The sequence below is a fragment of the Clarias gariepinus genome, chromosome 4 (genome assembly GCF_024256425.1).
Source record: "Clarias gariepinus isolate MV-2021 ecotype Netherlands chromosome 4, CGAR_prim_01v2, whole genome shotgun sequence".
Classification (NCBI taxonomy): domain Eukaryota; kingdom Metazoa; phylum Chordata; class Actinopteri; order Siluriformes; family Clariidae; genus Clarias; species Clarias gariepinus.
The window spans coordinates 26,630,553-26,650,583 of NC_071103.1; the positions used below are offsets into that span (position 1 = coordinate 26,630,553).

General features: G+C 37.5%; 3 protein-coding genes across 4 annotated transcripts; 1 reads left to right on the plus strand and 2 right to left on the minus strand.

The window, feature by feature from the left end:
* Nucleotides 1-14: 14 nt before the first annotated feature.
* On the minus strand, nt 15-2,505 carry kiaa1143 (KIAA1143 ortholog). The gene is made up of 3 exons (XM_053493859.1): nt 2,158-2,505; nt 1,924-2,068; nt 15-801 (listed from the first exon to the last, which is right to left on the minus strand). The coding sequence occupies exons 1-3, from the start codon at nt 2,263-2,265 to the stop codon at nt 608-610; spliced, it is 447 nt and encodes a 148-aa protein (XP_053349834.1). The 5' UTR covers nt 2,266-2,505; the 3' UTR covers nt 15-607.
* A 118-nt stretch (nt 2,506-2,623) lies between these two features.
* tmem42a (transmembrane protein 42a) lies at nt 2,624-5,640 on the plus strand. The gene is made up of 3 exons (XM_053493858.1): nt 2,624-2,964; nt 3,201-3,347; nt 5,054-5,640. Exons 1-3 carry the CDS (start codon nt 2,785-2,787, stop codon nt 5,192-5,194), a joined length of 468 nt encoding a protein of 155 aa, XP_053349833.1. The 5' UTR covers nt 2,624-2,784; the 3' UTR covers nt 5,195-5,640.
* A 1,120-nt stretch (nt 5,641-6,760) lies between these two features.
* zdhhc3a (zinc finger DHHC-type palmitoyltransferase 3a) lies at nt 6,761-16,572 on the minus strand. Of its 2 annotated transcripts, none has more exons than XM_053493856.1 (7): nt 16,412-16,572; nt 14,814-15,133; nt 14,605-14,729; nt 13,485-13,581; nt 13,045-13,126; nt 11,491-11,621; nt 6,761-7,141 (listed from the first exon to the last, which is right to left on the minus strand). In XM_053493856.1, exons 2-7 carry the CDS (start codon nt 15,111-15,113, stop codon nt 6,929-6,931), a joined length of 948 nt encoding a protein of 315 aa, XP_053349831.1. In that variant the 5' UTR covers nt 15,114-15,133; nt 16,412-16,572; the 3' UTR covers nt 6,761-6,928. The 2 variants fall into 2 exon arrangements, with proteins under 2 accessions (XP_053349831.1, XP_053349832.1); XM_053493857.1 differs by lacking the exon at nt 6,761-7,141 and adding an exon at nt 8,473-10,622.
* Between the last annotated feature and the right edge of the window lie 3,459 nt (nt 16,573-20,031).

Below are 20,031 nucleotides of genomic sequence, written 5' to 3' on the forward strand. Positions count from 1 at the left end.
TTACCACCTGAAAATAATGTGAAATTGTAATCTTTTATTTGTGTATATAAACCATAATGAAATAGTTATGTGCCAGTATCACAGTCTCAATCCTTGAGACAAAAAAAAAAAAACTATCACAGACAGCTCCTTTATAGAAGCTACACATGTATGGACATCTGTTTTTAGCAGAATAATCAACTATAACACACAATCTCGCCCACCCAATATAACATGAGCACATCAGCTTCAAACCATGGCTAAAATGAACTATCTCCTATCATTTTCAAAAGTAAGCAGAACATCTGGCAAGGAAAATACAAATAATACATTAAAAAAATGATAGCGAAATTTTTCTACTGAAACGTCAGTAGAAATGTTGTACATCATTTTTCTGCCATTGTGATGCATAGTATGTACAGCGCATACTTGTGCTCAGTGATTTATTAAAATTTTCCCGTAAAAATGTCATCATACAGAATTTAATCAATTACTGTATAACGTTTACAAAGTCTTATCTTTCTGTCACAAAATTCAAATTACAAAATCTCATTAAAGAATCTTTGTGTTGAGGGTCGTCATCATATAATTTAGAGAATGCAGTTCAGTTCACTGATCAAGCTTTGCCTTAGTCTTCCTCCTCATCATCACCAAATGACAGGAGGCTGCTGTTCTTCACTTTCACTCCAGACTCTTTCTTCTTCTCCTCCTCATTCTTCTTCTTCTTGCTGCTGGAGCTAGCGGTTATGCCTTCAAATTTGTCTGAGGATCGTTTTGCTGGTTTCTTAAATAGGATTTTTCCATCAGCAGGACGCTGTTCATCTAAGACAAAAATATAAGTATTTAATAATTTCTGTAACAAATTCTGTACTCAATTCTGACTACAGCATATGATCATTATAAATTATCTATATATTTATCCCAAAGCTCAAAGATTGGAGATGTGTATACATGCCCAATTGCTGGACATAAAGAATATGAATATTCAAGTCTTGCATTTTAATCATGCAGTGACACAAAATAGTCACTGGATTTATACCAAACAATAAATTCAGTTTATTTCTATTAGTATCACATGATATTGTCCTAAAGTAGTTTTACAGAAATCCAGATGAGGAATTAAAATCCCAGTGGCAAAGAAGAACTTTCTGGGATGACATCATGATGTTGGTTATGAGTATATTGTGAATAAAACTACTGAAATAGCTCTTTTTTCTTTGGGTGAATATTTCAGAAGTCAGTTGTCAGTAAAATATAAAAAATCTGGGGTATGCAGAGTGGGGTGTATTGTTAGTGTTAGACAAAATGGCTGGGCATGTGCAATGGGGGCATCGAGTGTGTGCACAAAAACAATGGCCTTATTTTCAGAATCTCATTTCAAGCTTTTTGGAAAAGTTGACAGTTCTGGTTATAATTGTTATTTACTATATAAAAAGTCTTCAGAAAATATATAATGTAAATAATATAAAATGGAATTGACCATAACGATTTATTTTATCAACTGAAAGGAGTTAATGTTAGACCACATACACTGTAGCGGCTAATTGGTTAGTACTATTGCCTTGAACCTCCAGGGTCCGGGTTCAATTCCCACCACATGGAGTTTGCATATTATCCCCGTGCTTGGTGGGTTTCCTCCCACAGTCCAAAAACATGCAGATTAGGTTAATGGGCGTTCTCAAGTGTGTGGATTTAACCAAAATCTGGATATTCCTAAAAACGGAAATAAATATAAGCGTCACCATTGGCCTCCATGGTCCCTGGTTGAACTACAGAGATTCCTGGATGGATGGATGGATGGATGGATGGATAGACACTATAATTCAGCCTGACGTACAGTATGATGAATCGACCAGTCAGCACTAACGTGTTGTGCAGAACGTGAGCAAAGCAATTGTTGGGAAAGCACTGTTAATGATTTTTACAGTACAGATGCTCAGCTACCTTTGTCCGAGTCTTTACTCTCTTTCTTCAGCTGCATCGCCTCCTCTGCAGACAGGTCTCCCTTCTTTAACACCACCACCTGCGGCATTTCATCCTCTCGGTCACTGTCGCCGCTGTCCTCATCACACTTGGGCAGCTCCTGTCGCTGTGATCACACCGGGAACAAACACCTACAGTCACTCACACACTTAAATGTCTAATAATAGAAAGGAACGGTTAGCTTAGCTTAACTACCTTTGTTTCAACTGTCGGTCCTTCTTTATAGCCAACATCATTTTTGAATTTTCGCAGGAAAGCTGGCTCATTCGGTTTCACCCACGACACATTACCTTTCTTACTCATTGTTATATCCTAGTAAACATTCAGTAAAATTCAGAGGGTAACGTTAGCGCCAACCCGAGTCAACAAATACAGACGTTGTCTTGATGTCATCAACATGCGCGGAATGTAAACCCAATCAGCTTAGACGTAATATGTTTTTTGTGTTATTTTTAAAAGTCACAATGTTGTAGCTTATTTTATAACAATCTCCAGCACACCGTTATTGCCAAACATTTAAGTTGTCGGGCAAAACTAGTGTCCACATTTATATATTACCGTTTAATACTGAAAGTTGCAATAAAAATTTACTTCCGGCATTTTTTTTTTCTGAGCATGCGCGAAACGGCGGTAGCCTTTTTCGTGCCAGGTAAAATGTGTCTGAGCATGCGCGGAACAGCTTCATAACACTTTTTGATAGGTCGCATGTTTTTTCCGCTTCCGCATAGTTTCTCATTCATTGTTCGTTAACCCCTCTATGTACAACGTTAACATCTCTGTGCGGTAGTGACAGCTTTGTTCTCTCCGGCTGGTGGTGTAGTTATGCTGGCTGGGTTGATATACGCGTTGTTAGCCGGATTGTTTGGTGCTGTCGCTTCCTCATCTGCAAAGTTATCACTGGGTGCCAGCTACCTCAGAGAGCTGTGCGACACTGCTGTGAGACAATGGACAGCTGAGGAGGACAGATTAACCCCTAGTGTCGACACTACAGCATGTGAATGGGTAAAAATCTTTAACTGCACAAAATGTAGAAGTGAAATTATCTAAATATCTGGAATGGAGCTTACCTGAGACTCTATTCCATTCCAACTCATCTTTCCATGATTTAGACTTTTTCCATAAAACACTGTTCAACAGTAATAGTACATGTTTATATAATACTAATTGTAATACAGTTCAACTGAACCATCAGGTTTAGTCAACTGATCCTCATGTCAGTATGCTGATGTTATCCACAGGTCCACATTCCTCTGAGACTGTTGTGTGGCCTTCTGCTGTTCAGCTCTAATGCTGTGATGTGGACCTTCTTTGCCAAGGCTCTGCGACATTCCTCGTCTTCGGCTCAGGCTACTGTAACCACTACCGCCTCTAACTTCATATCTTCTGTGAGACCTAGCACTACAAACTGCAATATATAACATAAAAGGGCAGTGGTGGGTGGATTTAACGGTTAAAGCTTTGGGTTATTGATTAAAATGTCAGGGGTTGAAGCCCCAGCAAACTTCTAATCAATTTGCCACTGTTGAGCAAGGCCCAAGCTGACTCTTGCTGAGCTCAGTTTCCTCCCTGGGATATGCAAATAATAATAATAATTTCACTATGCTGTACAGTACATGTGACAAATAATTGAATCTTAATTCTTAATAAAAAAAATGGGTGCATTTTATAAGAAAAGGAGCAAGACAGCGAGTTTTACAGTAACCTAAGCAACAACAGAGTGTGGTGCAGCTTGTAGAAAATTGTTTTAGCTTAAACATAGCAATTTATCTTTTATCCTTCCCCATAGACTTAATGATACAAAGCACATACCCTGCAGACTCCTTTTACAAATGTGAAGCAAACCTTTAATCTCAAAGGAAATTTTACCTCATCACATTATCTATGATTATAGATGTTTCTTTGGTAAATAACACTGACTAGTCTTTTAATTATTACATAAAAATATTTAATGCTTCAGATTGATTGCACTCTTAGTCAGTAGCCTACTGAATCAGTCAAAGGATATATTTATCTATAGAGACTTCAAAGCACATCTAAGTAAGTCACTCTAGATAAGGCAATCTGACAAATGCCGTACATCTAATGTAAACGTGTGAGCCTTAGATTATGACGAGCATCCACTGTGTACGATAATTATATAAATCATGAAATGTCTTTAGGAATATTTATTTGTACCAGCTTCATATAAACCTGGTATTTGGTGTACAGACGGCACTAATGTCAGAGCTGCTGTTATAAAAAAAAGTATCACGTTCTGACTAAACAGATTTGACCTGATTAACAGATGTTATAATTATTTAATTTCATATGAGAGTGAGTGGTTTTATAAAAACAATATCACATTTGAGGTTGTGCTGTTGTGATGAATATTGTTAGTGTAAATAACAGTTCTGAAATTAGTTTTATATTTTTACAATGAACTATGTAGCCAAAAGGTGAGAATAAACCATGGCGGTTATGGACAGTCCTGTAAATCTCATACGTTTCTCTAAATATTTCCTTTTATTTCACTTTAGAATATCAGCTCCTTTAATTTTCTGGTTATGGACTTAAATCCCAAATAGCATTAAATGGAAAGCTAGTGCACTATGTAGTGTGTACAATCACTTGTCACATACACCAAGTTGTACCACTGATCAAGGGTTAGACAGTAATTTGGGATTCAGCCCCGTGTTAGAAGCTAGTTTGTTTGTAACTGTAAATAAAAAAAAGAGGGTTGGTTTAGAAGCGATTCAGAGCAGCTTAAAAGCATTTTTTTTAAGATGGCATGGTATTAGACATGTTTTTTTGCTGAAATAGATTTTAACTGGTTTTGAATGTGTGTTTTGGCAGGCAGTTGCTCTCTACTCAGTACTGACCTGCTTTCACGCATGTTGGCAAACAGTTAATTAATGGTTATTAGAACTTGTGACGAGAGATGCGTATAATTAAAGTGATGTTACCATCTAGTATCATCACCTGTGTAATGCTTCTTATCCAATCAGATTAGTCGGTCAAAACTAACTGTTGTATAAACAGAATTAACAAATTGAGGTTAGGTGTTTTATTTCAAATAAATACCAACATTTAAATGTCTTTTTTTTTTTTTCAGGCATTCCTTGGACATGTGATCTTTGGAGAAAGCCATGCCCTGTTGTGGTGGTTTGGCATCTCGCTCACTTTGTTGGGGCTCTTCATTTTGCATGGATCATCTCTTAAGGACCAAAATTTAAATGTGAAAAAGACAAACTGATCGCTCAGTTGTGTTATCTGTGAAAACTGAAACAATGATTTCTCAGACAGTGTAACCGAGACTTTGGTATGCCTACGTCAGGGGATGTCCAGCTGCTTGTCTAGGTTGTCAGTCTTTAGCATGGACTTGTGTGGCAGTAATGATGCATCATATCAGCAGTGCCATACTAAAACAAATGCTGGAAGGGAAACTTCAGGTTATGACTATAACCCTATATTATGTTATGACTATAGCATGAGTATGTTATCTCACCACACATTGCTTGTTGTGTAAAGCAACGGTTAGTGGTGTGCTCATTTTTAATGATGTAAAGAGAAAACATTGTGAAACAGAGAAGTCGACATGTTGTTCAGGCACTGTGAAACCTTTTAAATGAATAGCTGTGTGTGTGATATAAAAACACAAGGAGCACACTGTTTTGAAGTAAACTCATCCTCTTATATTAAAGCGTGTCCGGCTTTAATTAATATTAAGGGTTCATTTGACACAAAATATCAACAGCTGTTTCAAAATAATAAACATTAGCTGAGAAACAATGTACAAGTATAACATCATAATGCCCTATGGTACTGGGAGTTTTCAGTCACTAGTCTGTCAACTGCTTAAATCACCCTTTTACACAACATGTAGCTGGACTCAAGTGCTGCACAATTAATTGCATAAAAGTCCAAATTGATTTATGGACCTGTGTAATTATTTAATTGCAAAAGCCTACAGTTTATTATAGGTCATGTATGCATAGTTCGAAATTTATGTAGTGTTTGTCAACACAACAAGCATTTTTATATTATATTTGAATAAAATGGTCATAGATAAATATTGCTAAATATCAGTTATTTGCTGTCAGCCTGGATAAATACATTTGAATACAAAATGATACATTTAATAGATTATTGCAGTTTAAATCACAACATGTCAAAATAATCTCAACATGATATATATATTTTTTTTTTTTCAATTAAACAGTACAGTCCTTCAGGACTCCACAAATAGTCCCAATGTTATCACAGTGTCAAAAAATGGCCATCGTCCATGGCCTGTCAGAAATAAATGTTCAAGTTTCCAATATTACTTGAGTAATACATTGAAGGTGGCACAGTGGTTTAGTGGTTAGCACTGTTGCCTTGCACCTCCAGGGTCCAGGTTTGATCCCCGTTCGCCCCGTGCTTGGTGGGTTTTTTTTCTGGGTATTCTGGTTTCCTCCCAGTCCAAAGGCATACAGATAAGGCTAATTGGTTCCCCAACTGTCTGTAGTGTGTAAATAAACAAGTGAATGTGGTTGTGTGTGTCTGCAATGGATTAGCACCCTTGACACCTTGTGCCCTAGGTCTCCTGGAATAGGCTTCAGGCCCTGTATACAGGATAAAGCCGTATGGACAATAAGTGAGTAAGTAATACATTGGAATGTTTGTATAATTATACAAATTAAGGCACTTTGGCAAGATAATATACTTTTTATAAAATATACACTTTGAGGAGGAAATTTTTCATCACACAAATTTCCCAGGCGCGTACATCAAGATGTGCTCTTTTCTTCATTTGGAGGGCAATGAAATCTTAAATCACTTTCGGAACACAAATTTATTCTTATTACTTGTAGCTTACAATGCTTTATCGTGAGCTCTTTATGGGTTCCCACAGTGGCTTGATAGATTCAAGTAAACTTAGCTCCAAGTCATAAAACAAAAATTGTCCACTATTCCTATTGCAAACGGCTCAGCATTCAGTTAGTCTTTACCCTTGTAATGGGATTTCAATGATATCCTCCGCTATTATTTCCCCTCGTGGGGCTTCGGGGATGTTGGATGAGTCATTTGTCCTACTGCAAAGGTCAGAGAAGGGGCTGAACCATGCCAGAGAGAAAGGACCGCCAAATGCTAATTTCATAGCCTCCCAGCTTAAAGTCTTCTCCCATGTTGGAGTCTCGCCTTTCAGTCGCTCAATGCCCTAAAAAAAGATAACACCATGTTTACACATGAGCTTATTTCTTAATAGATACACCACTAGAAAACATCAACCAACTGGAATTCCTTTGAATGCACTGAAAAAATAAAGCACAGTAACACTATGGGTTGGATAAAGTGGGATGTTTTTTTTTTCTTTTTTTAACTGGAAGTGTGCAGTAATCTCTACTAAAGTAAATGCCACGTATGGATGGGGGGGGGGGGGGTGACAGTGCTCATGCAGCATGCTTTCAGCATTCAGAATGTACTCTACAAGAAAAAAAAAAAGGTAAAGCTTTCTATTTTCAGCATTAGCATGCATTCAGGCGCCCAATGTAACAGGTGGGATTTACCGGGCTTTTCAGCCCAACATGAGCAAGGCTTACCTCCATTTCATACCAATCAGAATGGCATAACTTTTTAAAGTAAATGAATACATTTTTAGCTTTTAACACAGTCACAGAAAAAAAATTTAAAATCTATAGAAGAAAAGAAAGAATTAGTCACTGAAAAATAGAGATAGAAATGAGGAAGAGAGCCAAAACATGTTGACCCGAGAAAAATACAGGACGTTTGGACATTAGGCTTAAAAAAGGTCCAGAACACTGACAAGGATTTCTTTTTCACTTTAATATCAACAAAATTCCCAGTGATTGCCATTCCCTGTAATGCCTACTTATCCATTTTGATCATTTTAAGTCATTTATGAGAAAGAAAAAAGCACCAACTAAGTAGCCTTCTTATTACAGGTCTGTAAAAATAAAACATAACCATCATGTACAGAATCCAAAAACCGATTAGGAACTATTACATTGAAAACACCAGCACCTGAAAAAGCAAAAAAAAAAAAAAAAAGGAACCCGGAAAGGTTAGTATGTCCCCTGTAAGGAGTAGATCATATATCATATCATATCATATCATATCAATTTGAACATTTTTTCAAGATTTCTTCTTCCCCTAAAAAAAACCCAACCATCTGTTTTCCCAAGCGAGGCGGAGCTAAGCACTCACTTCATTTGAATGGAGCAAATTTCGAGGCTAGAAAAATGCAAATAAATAGATAGAACATGGAAACGAGTAAAAATCCGCTGTCTGGCATGAGATTTCTACAAGGTCTACAAACAGCACATTTTAATTCAACATACACTGCTTGGCCCCAAAAAAGTTTTTCAAAAGGCTTCAATTGTCAGCCTGCATCAAGCAAAGAAAACAACCAAGCAGATTTAAAATTACTAGTAAAAACAAAGAAACGTGGTTGGACAAAAATAAATAAATAAATAAATAAAAATCATGATCACTTAAACACCTTCTGAATTTGCATTATAACTAAATATACAGTTATGTTTAATAGTCAAAGTAAGAGCATTTCCATGCTCTCAATGTACTGAGAACTAAGAACTGTTATTTCTTTGCTAGACACTGAAGCAATGGAAAAAGGTCGTGTGGTCTGATTGGCCCTATACTAGAGTGATGGGTGCGTCAGGGTAAGTAGGGACACGCATGAAGCGATGCACTCATTGTGCAGTGTGTCCCCTGTATGAGCCTCTGGAGACAGCGTTATGATTGGTCAGGTCTACATTATGTGGCAATTAAATGAAATCAGCTGGTGACTTCATGTAGCAGGTTATCTTATCTATGGAGTTTCCACTCATTCAGGATTCAAACCATGAGAGTGGAATCATTTTCACACATGTATTGGCCACCATGATAGATAAAGGCAGTTGAATAAAACATTAGTGCGTAATTAGAAGTTTTTTTTTGGCCAGGCAGTGTATTCGAATTTATATCTTATATATAAATAATATACCCCAACTTTGAAGGTTTTTTTTCATGACTATTAATAATAAAAAAGATGACTTTTTCCTCATTGGCTATTAAAAATCTAACAGATTAAAAAAAAAAAAAATCATAGTTGTTAATGTTTTTAAAAAACAAACACCACATCATTTATTTACAGATTTAAAGTAAATAATTTTTAATAAAATCACACTGACCTGGTTTCCCCTCAGTGGTCATAGCATGTGATATGATATTATTTATAAACTTAACCATTAACCACGGTCTTGCACTGATCCATTTATGAACCCTGTGTGTTTTATTGTGTATACTCCTGCACCACTGCAAGAGACAGTTCCTTGATACATTATCTTCTTTATATAATGATCACATCATTCTTTATTCGGTAGTAACAATACTTAGTGTGACATGCCATTTAAATCTCCTAACTACTTTATATACTCCGACTCCCTGAAAGGGAATGCAACGGACAGAATGGTTTACAACAGGCTGCATTTTGATCATTCATAGACAAAAAAAAGGGGGGGTGAAAAAAAAAAAAAAAAAAAAAGGTTTATTTGTGTTCGGCTGGAGTTTTACAGAAATTAAATGTTACAAGATGGCACAGAATTAATCAATTCCCTTGTTCCTGATCCCTCATCTCATATAGACATGTGAATATTAATACATGTACATAAGGCTATTGAGTAGCATTTGTAATGCTCATTTTACACCAGAAGCGATGCAACACGCATGGCAAGACACAAGCGCTCCCTGATTAGTGGCGTCATTTCAGTGGGACAGGACATGTGGCTTAGCGCAATAAAATAAAATCCACAGCTTTGGTAGCACTGCAGTAGCAACTCATGAACCACAAGTGTTTCTGTCTGTAACTTGATTAAAAATCATACTACAGAATATATTTAACTAATGACTATTACAATGCATCGTGTTTAACATCATACATTCTTTACAATACTAAATGATTTATATCATAAGCAGTGGTGGAGTCGATACTGCTTAGGTTACGTACAAACAGTTTCAGTTTGTGGCTTGAAAATATATAAGCTATAATAACTGAGTCAGTTATCAATCAGATATCTCGCTCGTCATGTGCTCAGCAATAGGCTGGAGGTGCAAGCAAGTTGGCTCCTAGTGTTCACCTATAAAAAGCAACTTAATGCAGCAACTTAATCAGGAAAAATATCTACTCTGCAGTCAGATGCTACACTGATGAACACAGTGCAAGCACAACTGCAACACTGCCGAAGCGTTTGCTCCGTCTGGTGTAAAATAAGCTACGATCTTGAAGTGTTCCTTCCCAGAAACAAAATGGATGCAAAGATATACAATTTATGAGATAAATGTTTCACATATAGGTTTGAATACAGCAATAAAATAGTCCCTCTGGTAAATGTAATGCAAGAAACATCGCTCAAGTCAGGATTACAATCACGGATGCTGGCGAGGGTATTTGGAGTTAAACAGGTCCAATGAGCTCCAGTCTCTACCATAAAGCTGGAAAGGAAAGGGGGCTATTCTTCCTGAACTCAGACCACGTACTGGTAGGGGTCAGCTTTCCCATGGTCGGGTGTAGAAAATGGACTAAACCATGCTATTGAGAAGGGGTGTCCGAATACCGCCTTCATGTTCATCCATTTAGTTTTTTTAGCCCATCTTCTCTCTTCCTTTTTCAACTGCTCTATACCCTAAAAACAAGAGACAACCAAAACTTCAGAGTGTATGTGATTGATTACGTTTATCTCCAGAGAACTGCCAGAAGAACCATGTAAAAAAAAATTTTTAGCAACCTTTAAGTAAAACTTAAGGCTCAATGCTATAAAACCAATCTGAAAGTAGTAATGTGCAAAGAGGTCAGTGGTTACAAAATGCTAAGTTTGAGTGAAGGATGATTGTTAGTAAGCAGAGGAACTCTAAAGATGGACCAGGAACCAAATCCGTTTAGATTCAAACTCAACATATTTAACAACTTGTTTTATTATCTGGTTTACATGGTTGAAAAACAAAAACAAAAAACATGGAAGGTAGTTTAAATAATAAAATAACAAATAGAGTTTTTTTTTTCCCAAATGCAAAATTTCTATTTAAGAGATAAAAGACAAATGTCTAGCAGGAAACAAAATGGTTAATTCTATTTTGCTAAGCCACAGTGCACTTTAAATTTTTTAAGAATTGGATCTGTGCTAAGAATTTCACCGAATACAAGGCCTTGTTGTGGCAGAACAGACAAGTGTGCTGCAGTTTTATGAATAAAGTCAGAATGACCCAGTTATAATGTATGTATATCTGTTAGTAGGGAATGGTGTTATCCTATTCTAGGTCAGTAGTGTATGGATGTTGGTATCTACAGTGATCCAAATAAAAAATTCCAGGTAAAAAGAAACATAAAAGAATCGATCGTCACACTGCTGACATGTTCAACAGGAAACCAAAGACAAAATGTAAAACAGCAAGTATTCTATATACGCTAAATCGAATGCAGAGCTACCCTCCTACAGACATTTTCTAGAGCAAAGGTGGAAAGTTGGGCACAAGGAAGGGGTTCGGGTCACTTACCGTCTCATCCGTACAGATGGAATGGACTTGGGTGCCAAACATCACAGAGGTGAAGATGAGAAAGAGGAGGCCCTCAAAGCACAGGAGGATGAGGAGGATGACTGTTGCTGGAGGTGAGAAGGTACTGCATTCTGGGATTGGAAGGGAAAGGATAGGGAAAGATGCTTAACACACAGAAAAGGGTAAAGAGCAGGATGACACATCTACAACACATTGTTTTAAATACACTGCATCACCTTCCAAAAGCCAAATTACATATTGTTGTTTACATAATGTTGCAGCTATAGGTAGTAAGAGAAGTAAATATGATACACTCAGATCAATTGATGCTTAGTGGTATGGTTAATTTTTTTAAAAACAAACTGCATTATATGCAGCATCACTTACAGGTTAACAGTTGTTCATAAATAAATTAACGCTCATCTTGAGAATGGATAATTATGAAACAAGCAAACCATTTCATGCTTCTCAAAGAAAAACTTGGTACCACTGCTTAAGTATTTGCATTTAGTTGTAAAAGAATAGTACTGGTAATTACATTGTCTGGCCAAAAAAAAAAAAAAAAAAAAAACTGTTCAACTGCTTTTAGGTTTAATAACGTCACACAATGTGTGAAAATGATTCCTCATGCTACCACAACCAGAGTCCAGACTTGTCCAACTAAAGCACTCCCAGATCATAACGCTGCTTCCTGAGGCTTGTTCAGTGGGCATTATACATGATGGGTGTATCGCTGCATGCGTTTCCCTTTCCTACATTGACACTCTGGAATGAGGTCAATCTGGGCTCCAAAGTCCAATTTTTATGCTCTTTGGCAAACGGAAGTTTTTTTTTTTTATAATTAGGATAAATAAGTGTATTTTGTGTGGTCGCGCAACAGTTTGGTCCCAGTTCTGAGAGTCTTTACTGCATTGGATGTTTGGAAATGGTTTAACTTTTACTATTAAATACAGATGTGATTTCTGTGCAATATTACCAAGTGTTTAAAGGCTCTCCAGTCATGACTTTTTTCCCCTAACCGCATTTGTTCTGAGAAATTGATGGGTCAGGATTATCCTTCTAAGTTTTAATAGTGCATTGGACAGTTCTTAACCCAATTCCAGTCATTTAAAATTTATTTTCTTAGCTTGATGCAGGCCAATAATTTAACTCGTCTGAGACTGTGACGTATTTTGGCTATTTGTTTTTTGTTTTGTTTTGGCCAGGCAGCGTACTTTTTTTAAACAAAGGTTAATATGGAAAACCGCATACAAAAAAAAAGGACATTTTACTTGGTTTAAAAATAAATAAATAAACCATCCCAATTACATCAAGAGTCATAGTAACAGTGGCAGTCCATGACATTAGGTTAATTTAGAGGTCAAGAATATTTTTTTAATTTGGGATCATATTTATTTACTATTTAAATCTTTAACTGTTAATAAGTTTAGGACTATATTCTGCCGTTAACATTAGAACAACTATACTGTGTGTTCACGCTGTAGAACATCAGCTTTAATACATATTATAAAGCAATTTCTATAAACTAATTTAGAAAACATTTATCTTACTTACTCGTCCAATCATCTTCAAAGCAGTACAAAAAATGGAGGACCACCATGACCAAGGCATGCAAAGAGATGAGTGCGATGTACATCTGAAATGCAACAAAACACTTAGGTTTGCGCTGTACAAATCAGTTGGCTGCAGTAACATGTAAATTTTATTTATTTCCTTGCGGATCACATTCACCAAAGTGACACAAACAGTGTCTTTAAACATTTTAAACGTTCAAAACATGCATTTAATGTAATGCATGTTTTAAATGTTCCTTCACATTTTCAGATAAACATTTTTACTCAATCTTGTGTACATTATTATTTTCCTATATTGCATAAGCTATGCCTTAAACATAACATGAAACACTAGAAACAAATTTTGTTTTATACTAGAATTTATAATCACTCAAAGTTAGGATCATGAATCTTAACTCATAACCCAAGTATGTTACATACCGTGAAGAGCACAAAGTACTTTTGGTTATTTTCACCAACACAGTTGTTGACCCATGGGCAGTGGTGGTCCATCTTTCGAATGCATCGCTTGCAGACACTGATCAAATTCAATAGGTATAAAAAAAAGGAATAGAAAAAAAAATAAAATAAAAGAACTCATTGTACATTACTGTCACTGTGATTTGAAAAACTGCATAAGCATATGATTTAAAGATGTACTGTAATTCATAACAATAAACAAACATTATGTAGAAAATAATCACTTTCGCACCACTGAAGATGAATGTTTGACAAATGAGCAAGAAACAGCACCATGTTGAGTGTAAAGCACCCATCACGCCACAGATGGGACTATAGTCGCAAACAAACCATGGCATGATTTCAATACACACAGTCAGCATTACCGGTGATAGTCAGTAACCATTCCATAATCGATCGGTTTGAGAAATCCAAATGATGATTGATTAATAGTTGGTTTAACTGTACAGTTCAATGCTTCTATGATAGTTTATCAATCACAAAAAATCAAAATTGAATTGTATATAAATACATCTACTGGAGTTTTGAGTTTCGTGCCCTGCACACCGAACGTGAAGTTTGTCACCCAGAATGCGAGTACAAGGTAAGAGCCAAATTCTACAACCGTAATTGCATGCAAAAAAAATTAATCCCATCAGGTGAGACTCATATGAAGCTGATGCAGTCCCCCTGAGCTAAATCGTGTTAGTATCTTTATGGTTATGGTGTATTTAGTGTAAATTTAACTTCAACTTATCCTGCCCTATCTCTCCTGCCCACACATACCACGTATACACATACCAAAAATATGTCATGGTTTATTGCTATAGCGCCCCACCCATTAATCCATGCTACTACTTCCAGCATCTTGTGGGTTTATGTTTAGTTTTTTTATAAAGTTTTTTTTTTTTTTATCATTTGCGCATTTTACTGCACATTTGATTTTATTTGCAAAGTGCATGGACAGATAATCAATCATTGTGTCAGAAAGTGCTAGGAATTACAATCTGATAATGTTAAAAACAGCACATCAGATTGTGCTATCAGCGATAACTGTTCTATATTTTTGTAGTGCTACTGTAACCATATAAAACTTTCTTACCTGCAGTGGTGAGCTCGGTCAGGCTTGATGCTGCAGCATTTAGGACATTTGTACACCACCTGACCTGGCTTGAGCTGCAAGCTTTCTATGTATTCTTTTGTGGCATTCCCTTTTGGTACTGCTCCCTAAAAACATGTAAAAACTTCAGTTTAACTTCTGATACAAGACATACATCTTTCTTCTTTAGTTCTGACTGAATGTCAACATACCGGGTCTGTGCACATGGCTCTGAAGTGGGATGCCAAAGCCATAAAGGCAAGGCTGTTAAAGACTACACCATTCAGTAAGCTGTAGGTGAGGTTTTTGGATGGAACCAGCATTACAAACAGCACGACAAAGTCCGCAAAGAAAACAAGTAGCCATGTGATAACACCACAGACAATGCCACAGGCGTCCCGAACAAACCACATGGTGCTCTGTCTGTCATGACAGGGAGGATCACACTGCACAGGTTGCAAGCTGCTCGCCTGCTTCTCGACGTCCCTGAACCGAGGCACTGGGCTTCTCATCCTATCACAAAGGCTTCATGCTGAGGATAGACACACAAAAGGAAAGAAATTGATACTGTGCAGTTTAGGCTTTTTTTTTTTTCTTCAATGGACAGAACCAAGTCCTCATGAGTTTTTGAATTATAAATGCTTGTCTATTTCACATGCAAAACAAGAGCTTCTGACTGAAAGCTGAAACATCATACCTAAGATCTTACACGCTGGTAAAGTCAGGAGAAGAGTTGCAGTGACACAGGCACCACTTTGCACAAAATAATGGAGAATATTTCTACATGTTTCCCGAGCTGCAGTGATGTACAGCTCATCACAGTTTGTAGCTTACCCTATAGTATATTTAATGTTGCAGTGTTGCTCAGTGTGTTAACACTTTTGAGTTACTGGTCAGAAGGTCAGCGGTTTAATCACCGGCTCCACCAGGTTGCCACTGTTGGTCCCTTGAACAAGGCCCTTAACTACAGGAGCGCAGTAAAACGGCTGACTCTGACCCAAGCTCAGTATGTGCAGTAATGAGGGCTGAACTTACAACTAAATACACCTGGTTATTAACAGGAGAGGTGAGTCAGGTGTTTCAGCAGTGCCAGACTTCAGCTCTCCACTAAGCTTTTAAAGGTTTCTGTGGCTAAAATTGCACAGAAATAAGACAATTATTTAAGAAATAGCATATGGATCACTACTATAATGAAATACGTCTATGAGATTAATTCTCTAGGAGTTTCAATAAATGTATCTGTGCTTTTCTCACTATCTCTTAAGCAACCTTGCTTAGGGTCAAACCTGCATACTAGCCTACTGATTAGTATGAAATGTGCTGGCCTTACCAACCAAAGCTGGGCTACTACAGTGTTTATATACTATATAGTAGGCTAGTAGGCTAGTGTCATTTCGAGCCTAGCCTTATTTTCATAAATGCACAGAACTGTTTGGGATTTCTTAGTGTGTCAACTTGAAGAGCGTCGGCACTAAAAGTACTCTTAGTAACCCAATACTCCGAATGTATATTTAATACACCACTAAAGGAGCGATACGGTTCCACTGAGACAACTAATGCTAGTCAGGGTTTGGCAGGTCATACACACTTAGCTACCACTACGCAATTTTTTATCACATTTAGTTAACTCGTGCTAAGGTTTGAGCAACAACACATACATTTGGCTTATATGATTAAATTAAACCTTATTATCAATAACTACAGCGTACACTTAACCATAAGAAGCCATAAATGACTGTAAGCCGAGGGTCTGCGCTACCTGGGCCGAGAGAGAGAGAGAGAGAGAGATACGTTTCACACGGCTACTTACATTCCTGCCCAAAATGCTCCTCGCGTTTTCCTCATCCACAAATAAGACGGAAATATGAAAAAAAAAATCGTTTTTTAGTTCCTTATAGTAGGGGAAGTCCAATCTGTGCGAATGCAAGACAGGGGCTGTTGTGAAAGCTGCATTTTTGTGCGTCCATTCCTCCTCCCTTCTCTGAGTGACAGACAGAAACTCGACCAAGCCACGCCCCTCACGCGCACCGCCTGCACTGGAGAGAACGCACAGGTCACGCCCCTTCCATCAGAGCACAATCAGACCACGCCCCCTAACCACCGGGAGATGCACTGGAGAAAGAGAACGAGATGAACAAGATATTTTGGTTAGGACCGGTTTAGAGTAGTATCGGTTATAGCAAATTGTGCTCTGTCATCCACTATGCAGGACTGTAATAGTGGTGTCTATTTTTTTTTTTTTTTGTAGATCAATATTTTATCTCTAACCTTAGGGACTTATTATCTTATATGTACACTCCATCCATCCATCTAGGAATCTCTGTAGTCCAACTAGGGACTGTGGAGGTCGGTGGTGACCATCAGATTTATTCACATTTGTACAACCGTGGTAGGACCTTCAGTCGACATTCACACATTACAGGCATTTTGGTAACACCAGTTAACCTAATCTGCATGTCTTTGGAGCATGAACCTGGAGGAAAGCATGGGGTACATGGAGAATATGCCAACTCCCTGCAAACGGACCAGACAAGGCAATTGAACTGGGGAGCTGAAGTTTCTTTGCTTGATTCAATAATTTGTCCCATCCAATAATTTGTCCCATCTTTGCACCTGAAGGTGCAAAGCTAACCACTAAGCCACCGTGCCTCCTAGCTTATACACCGCAAAGTCTGCATTTAGGATGGGACAAATTATTGGACTGCATCAAGCAAAGAATTCATTAAAACTAGGAAAACTGGATTTAAACCTAGATTATTACTATTTAAACCTGGAAGGGTCGTAATGAACCAACAATTTTGAAAAAATCCAAATAAATTATTCCAAATGAAAACTTGTAACCAGTGATCACTTAAATGTTACTGACACAGAATCATAAAAAAAACTGATAGTAGAAATTATAACTATGTTTATTAGTCCCAGAATTGGGACTAAACAGCTATGTGGCCATAAGAAAACCACTTGTCAGTGAGACTAATAAAAAAAAATCTTACGGTCTGATGAGTCCAGATTTGATATGAGTGGCAGGGTAAGAAGTGAAGTGCATTAAGCAATGTTCCAATCATGCAGTGTCCACTGTACAAGCCTTTGGAACCTGATTTTTTTTTTTTCCTGATATCCAACATATTCTCGGACTCAAACTGTGAATTAGTGAGTCTCAGAGCATAATTAAAGTAAAATTAGTGTTTGGTCGGACAGAATCTTTTTTTTTTTACACAGTGTACATACACTAAAATGTAGAAATTATCATTTATGAATACTTTTTTTTGGGGGGGGGGGGGTGTAATGGGGCACTGGTGGCTCAGTGAAAGGTGTTTTGCTGCCCATGCGGAAGGCCTGGGTTCGATTCCCAGCCAGTGCCCCAATCTCAGCCAGTGTCCCAACCCCAGCCACTGGATGCAGTGCAAGGTACACTAAAATACTACACCACTTTCTACCAATTCCTTGCTCACTAAAAAATGTCTGAAGTTACTGAAATTCTGCAAAGTCCAATGTTGCTTGGGAAATGAACTAGAAGTTGCCAGGTGATGCCACAAAGTGTTTTGAATATTTATTTATCATGATCACTTGCATAACAACATGATACATAAAGAAGAAACGATGGGACCCTTCTCATTTATCCAGGAAGAGCACTTTGCTGACTTGTGGGCCTGGGTCTGGTGTCTTGACCAGGAATTGACACCATGTCATATCACAGAGAATTCCAAATGCTAGCCATTAGTCCAACAGTCCAACAGGAAAGTAGAATATGGATTTAGAATAAATAGAACAAGGGCAACACCATTGTCACTGCTCTAGCAATTTCACTGTAGTGTGTAAACACAGGAAAATTCACACTCTCTAATGTTTACTTTGTTTGCTTTTTTTCCACATTTTCTCATGCTACCAGAAATTTGAGTCCTGGAACATGCCTGTGCCACCATGAAAAGAAACTACATTGATGGGATAACCTGGCCAGGTCAATCTTCACATGACCTTTTTCCATTGCTCCGACTCTTATACTGTATGTCTTAGTATGTTGAAGTCTCTTTTTCCAATTAGCCTCACTAACAGTGCTTTTCTTATGAACACAGCTGTTCCCAATCCTGTGAGTCTGCAGCACATTGTGTGTGTGAACATGCTCTTACTTTCACTATGAAACATGGATGAGATCAATTTACAATGCAGTTTATAATTTACAACTTCATTAAACATTAAAATTATCTGATTACTGTAATTCATGACTTTTTTTATGACCACATTTTTTCTATGAAACAGATGGTTCAGTACTGTCCTTTCAGGTTTCAATAATGAGTTAGACAGTTCCTAACCCAAATCCTGGAAAGTTAATGTTGTGTTTGAGTGATGCAGGTTGTTAAGTCATCCCTCCTTTAAATTTTTTTGTTTGGACCAGGCAGTGTAATAGCAGCATAGTCACCAAGGGGAAACTTTTTCCGTTAAAACTTGTTGGGCCAATTCAATACCACCAATGGATGTATAATTTTTCAACAGCTCTGTCACTGTACCTGATGTGATGTAATGCTGGCATGGTTTTGTTAATAATTTATATTTGACAAATGTATATAAAGATATATGACTAACAAGATGAACGAAATCTCTTTTAAATTATTGTATAAATATTATCCGGTCAAATATTTAATTCCTTCGAGATTTTAAAAGGACATTTTTAAATGTCTGCTATATTTTTTAAATGTCAGCTTATTCTTTCGTAACTCTTCACTTGAAGACATTGTGCATTTCTTTTGGACCTGTAATTATACAGAAACATAAATGTAAATTCAATAATAGAATACAACTCTTTCTTGTATTTAAAAATGCCATTGTAAGGTTCTTTGAATGTATTAAATAATAATTAAATAAACATAGAATTTTATATTCATGTGAGTCATATGGGATAGATTTTAGTTCCTACTTTTGGTACTCCATATATCTTCTATACTGCTTATCCTGTGCCCTGAGCCTATCTCAGGAGACTTAGGGCACAAGGCTGGTTACACCTTGGACAGGGTGCCCATTTATCACAGTGCACACACCCAAACACATACACACACTAAGGACAATTTGGGAATGGCAATTAATCATGTATTTGGAGCGTGGGAGGAAATCAGAGAACCCTGGGGAATCCCACCGAGAAGAGAGAACATGCAAACTCCACACACAAAGACCTGAGCCTGGAGGTGCACGGTAACAGTGCAGTATAGGGGTTATGTAGTACTGTCGCCTTGCACCTCCAGCGTTGAGGGTTTGAGTCCCGCTCGGGTCTGTGTGCATGAAGTTCTCCCTGTGCTTTGTGGGTGTCCTCCCACAGTCCAAAGACATACAAATTAAGCTAATTAGTGTTCCCGAATTGCCCGTAGTGTGTATGTGTGTGCCCTGTGATCAATTGGCACCCTGTCCAAGGTGTACCCAGCCTCGTGTCCTGGGATAGGC

Excerpts from the sequence above, each read along its gene's own strand:
- kiaa1143 (XM_053493859.1), bottom strand. The coding sequence starts at position 2,265 with ATGAGTAAGAAAGGTAATGTGTCGTGGGTGAAACCGAATGAGCCAGCT. Across the intron at positions 2,069-2,157 it reads GACCGACAGTTGAAACAAAG|CGACAGGAGCTGCCCAAGTG; the intron begins GTAGTTAAGCTA and ends GTGTGATCACAG. Across the intron at positions 802-1,923 it reads GAGTAAAGACTCGGACAAAG|ATGAACAGCGTCCTGCTGAT; the intron begins GTAGCTGAGCAT and ends TTTTTGTCTTAG.
- tmem42a (XM_053493858.1), top strand. The coding sequence starts at position 2,785 with ATGCTGGCTGGGTTGATATACGCGTTGTTAGCCGGATTGTTTGGTGCT. Across the intron at positions 2,965-3,200 it reads ACACTACAGCATGTGAATGG|GTCCACATTCCTCTGAGACT; the intron begins GTAAAAATCTTT and ends TGTTATCCACAG. Across the intron at positions 3,348-5,053 it reads CCTCTAACTTCATATCTTCT|GCATTCCTTGGACATGTGAT; the intron begins GTGAGACCTAGC and ends TTTTTTTTTCAG.
- zdhhc3a (XM_053493856.1), bottom strand. The coding sequence starts at position 15,113 with ATGAGAAGCCCAGTGCCTCGGTTCAGGGACGTCGAGAAGCAGGCGAGC. Across the intron at positions 13,582-14,604 it reads GACCGAGCTCACCACTGCAG|TGTCTGCAAGCGATGCATTC; the intron begins GTAAGAAAGTTT and ends GAATTTGATCAG. Across the intron at positions 11,622-13,044 it reads CTTTGAAGATGATTGGACGA|AATGCAGTACCTTCTCACCT; the intron begins GTAAGTAAGATA and ends TTCCAATCCCAG.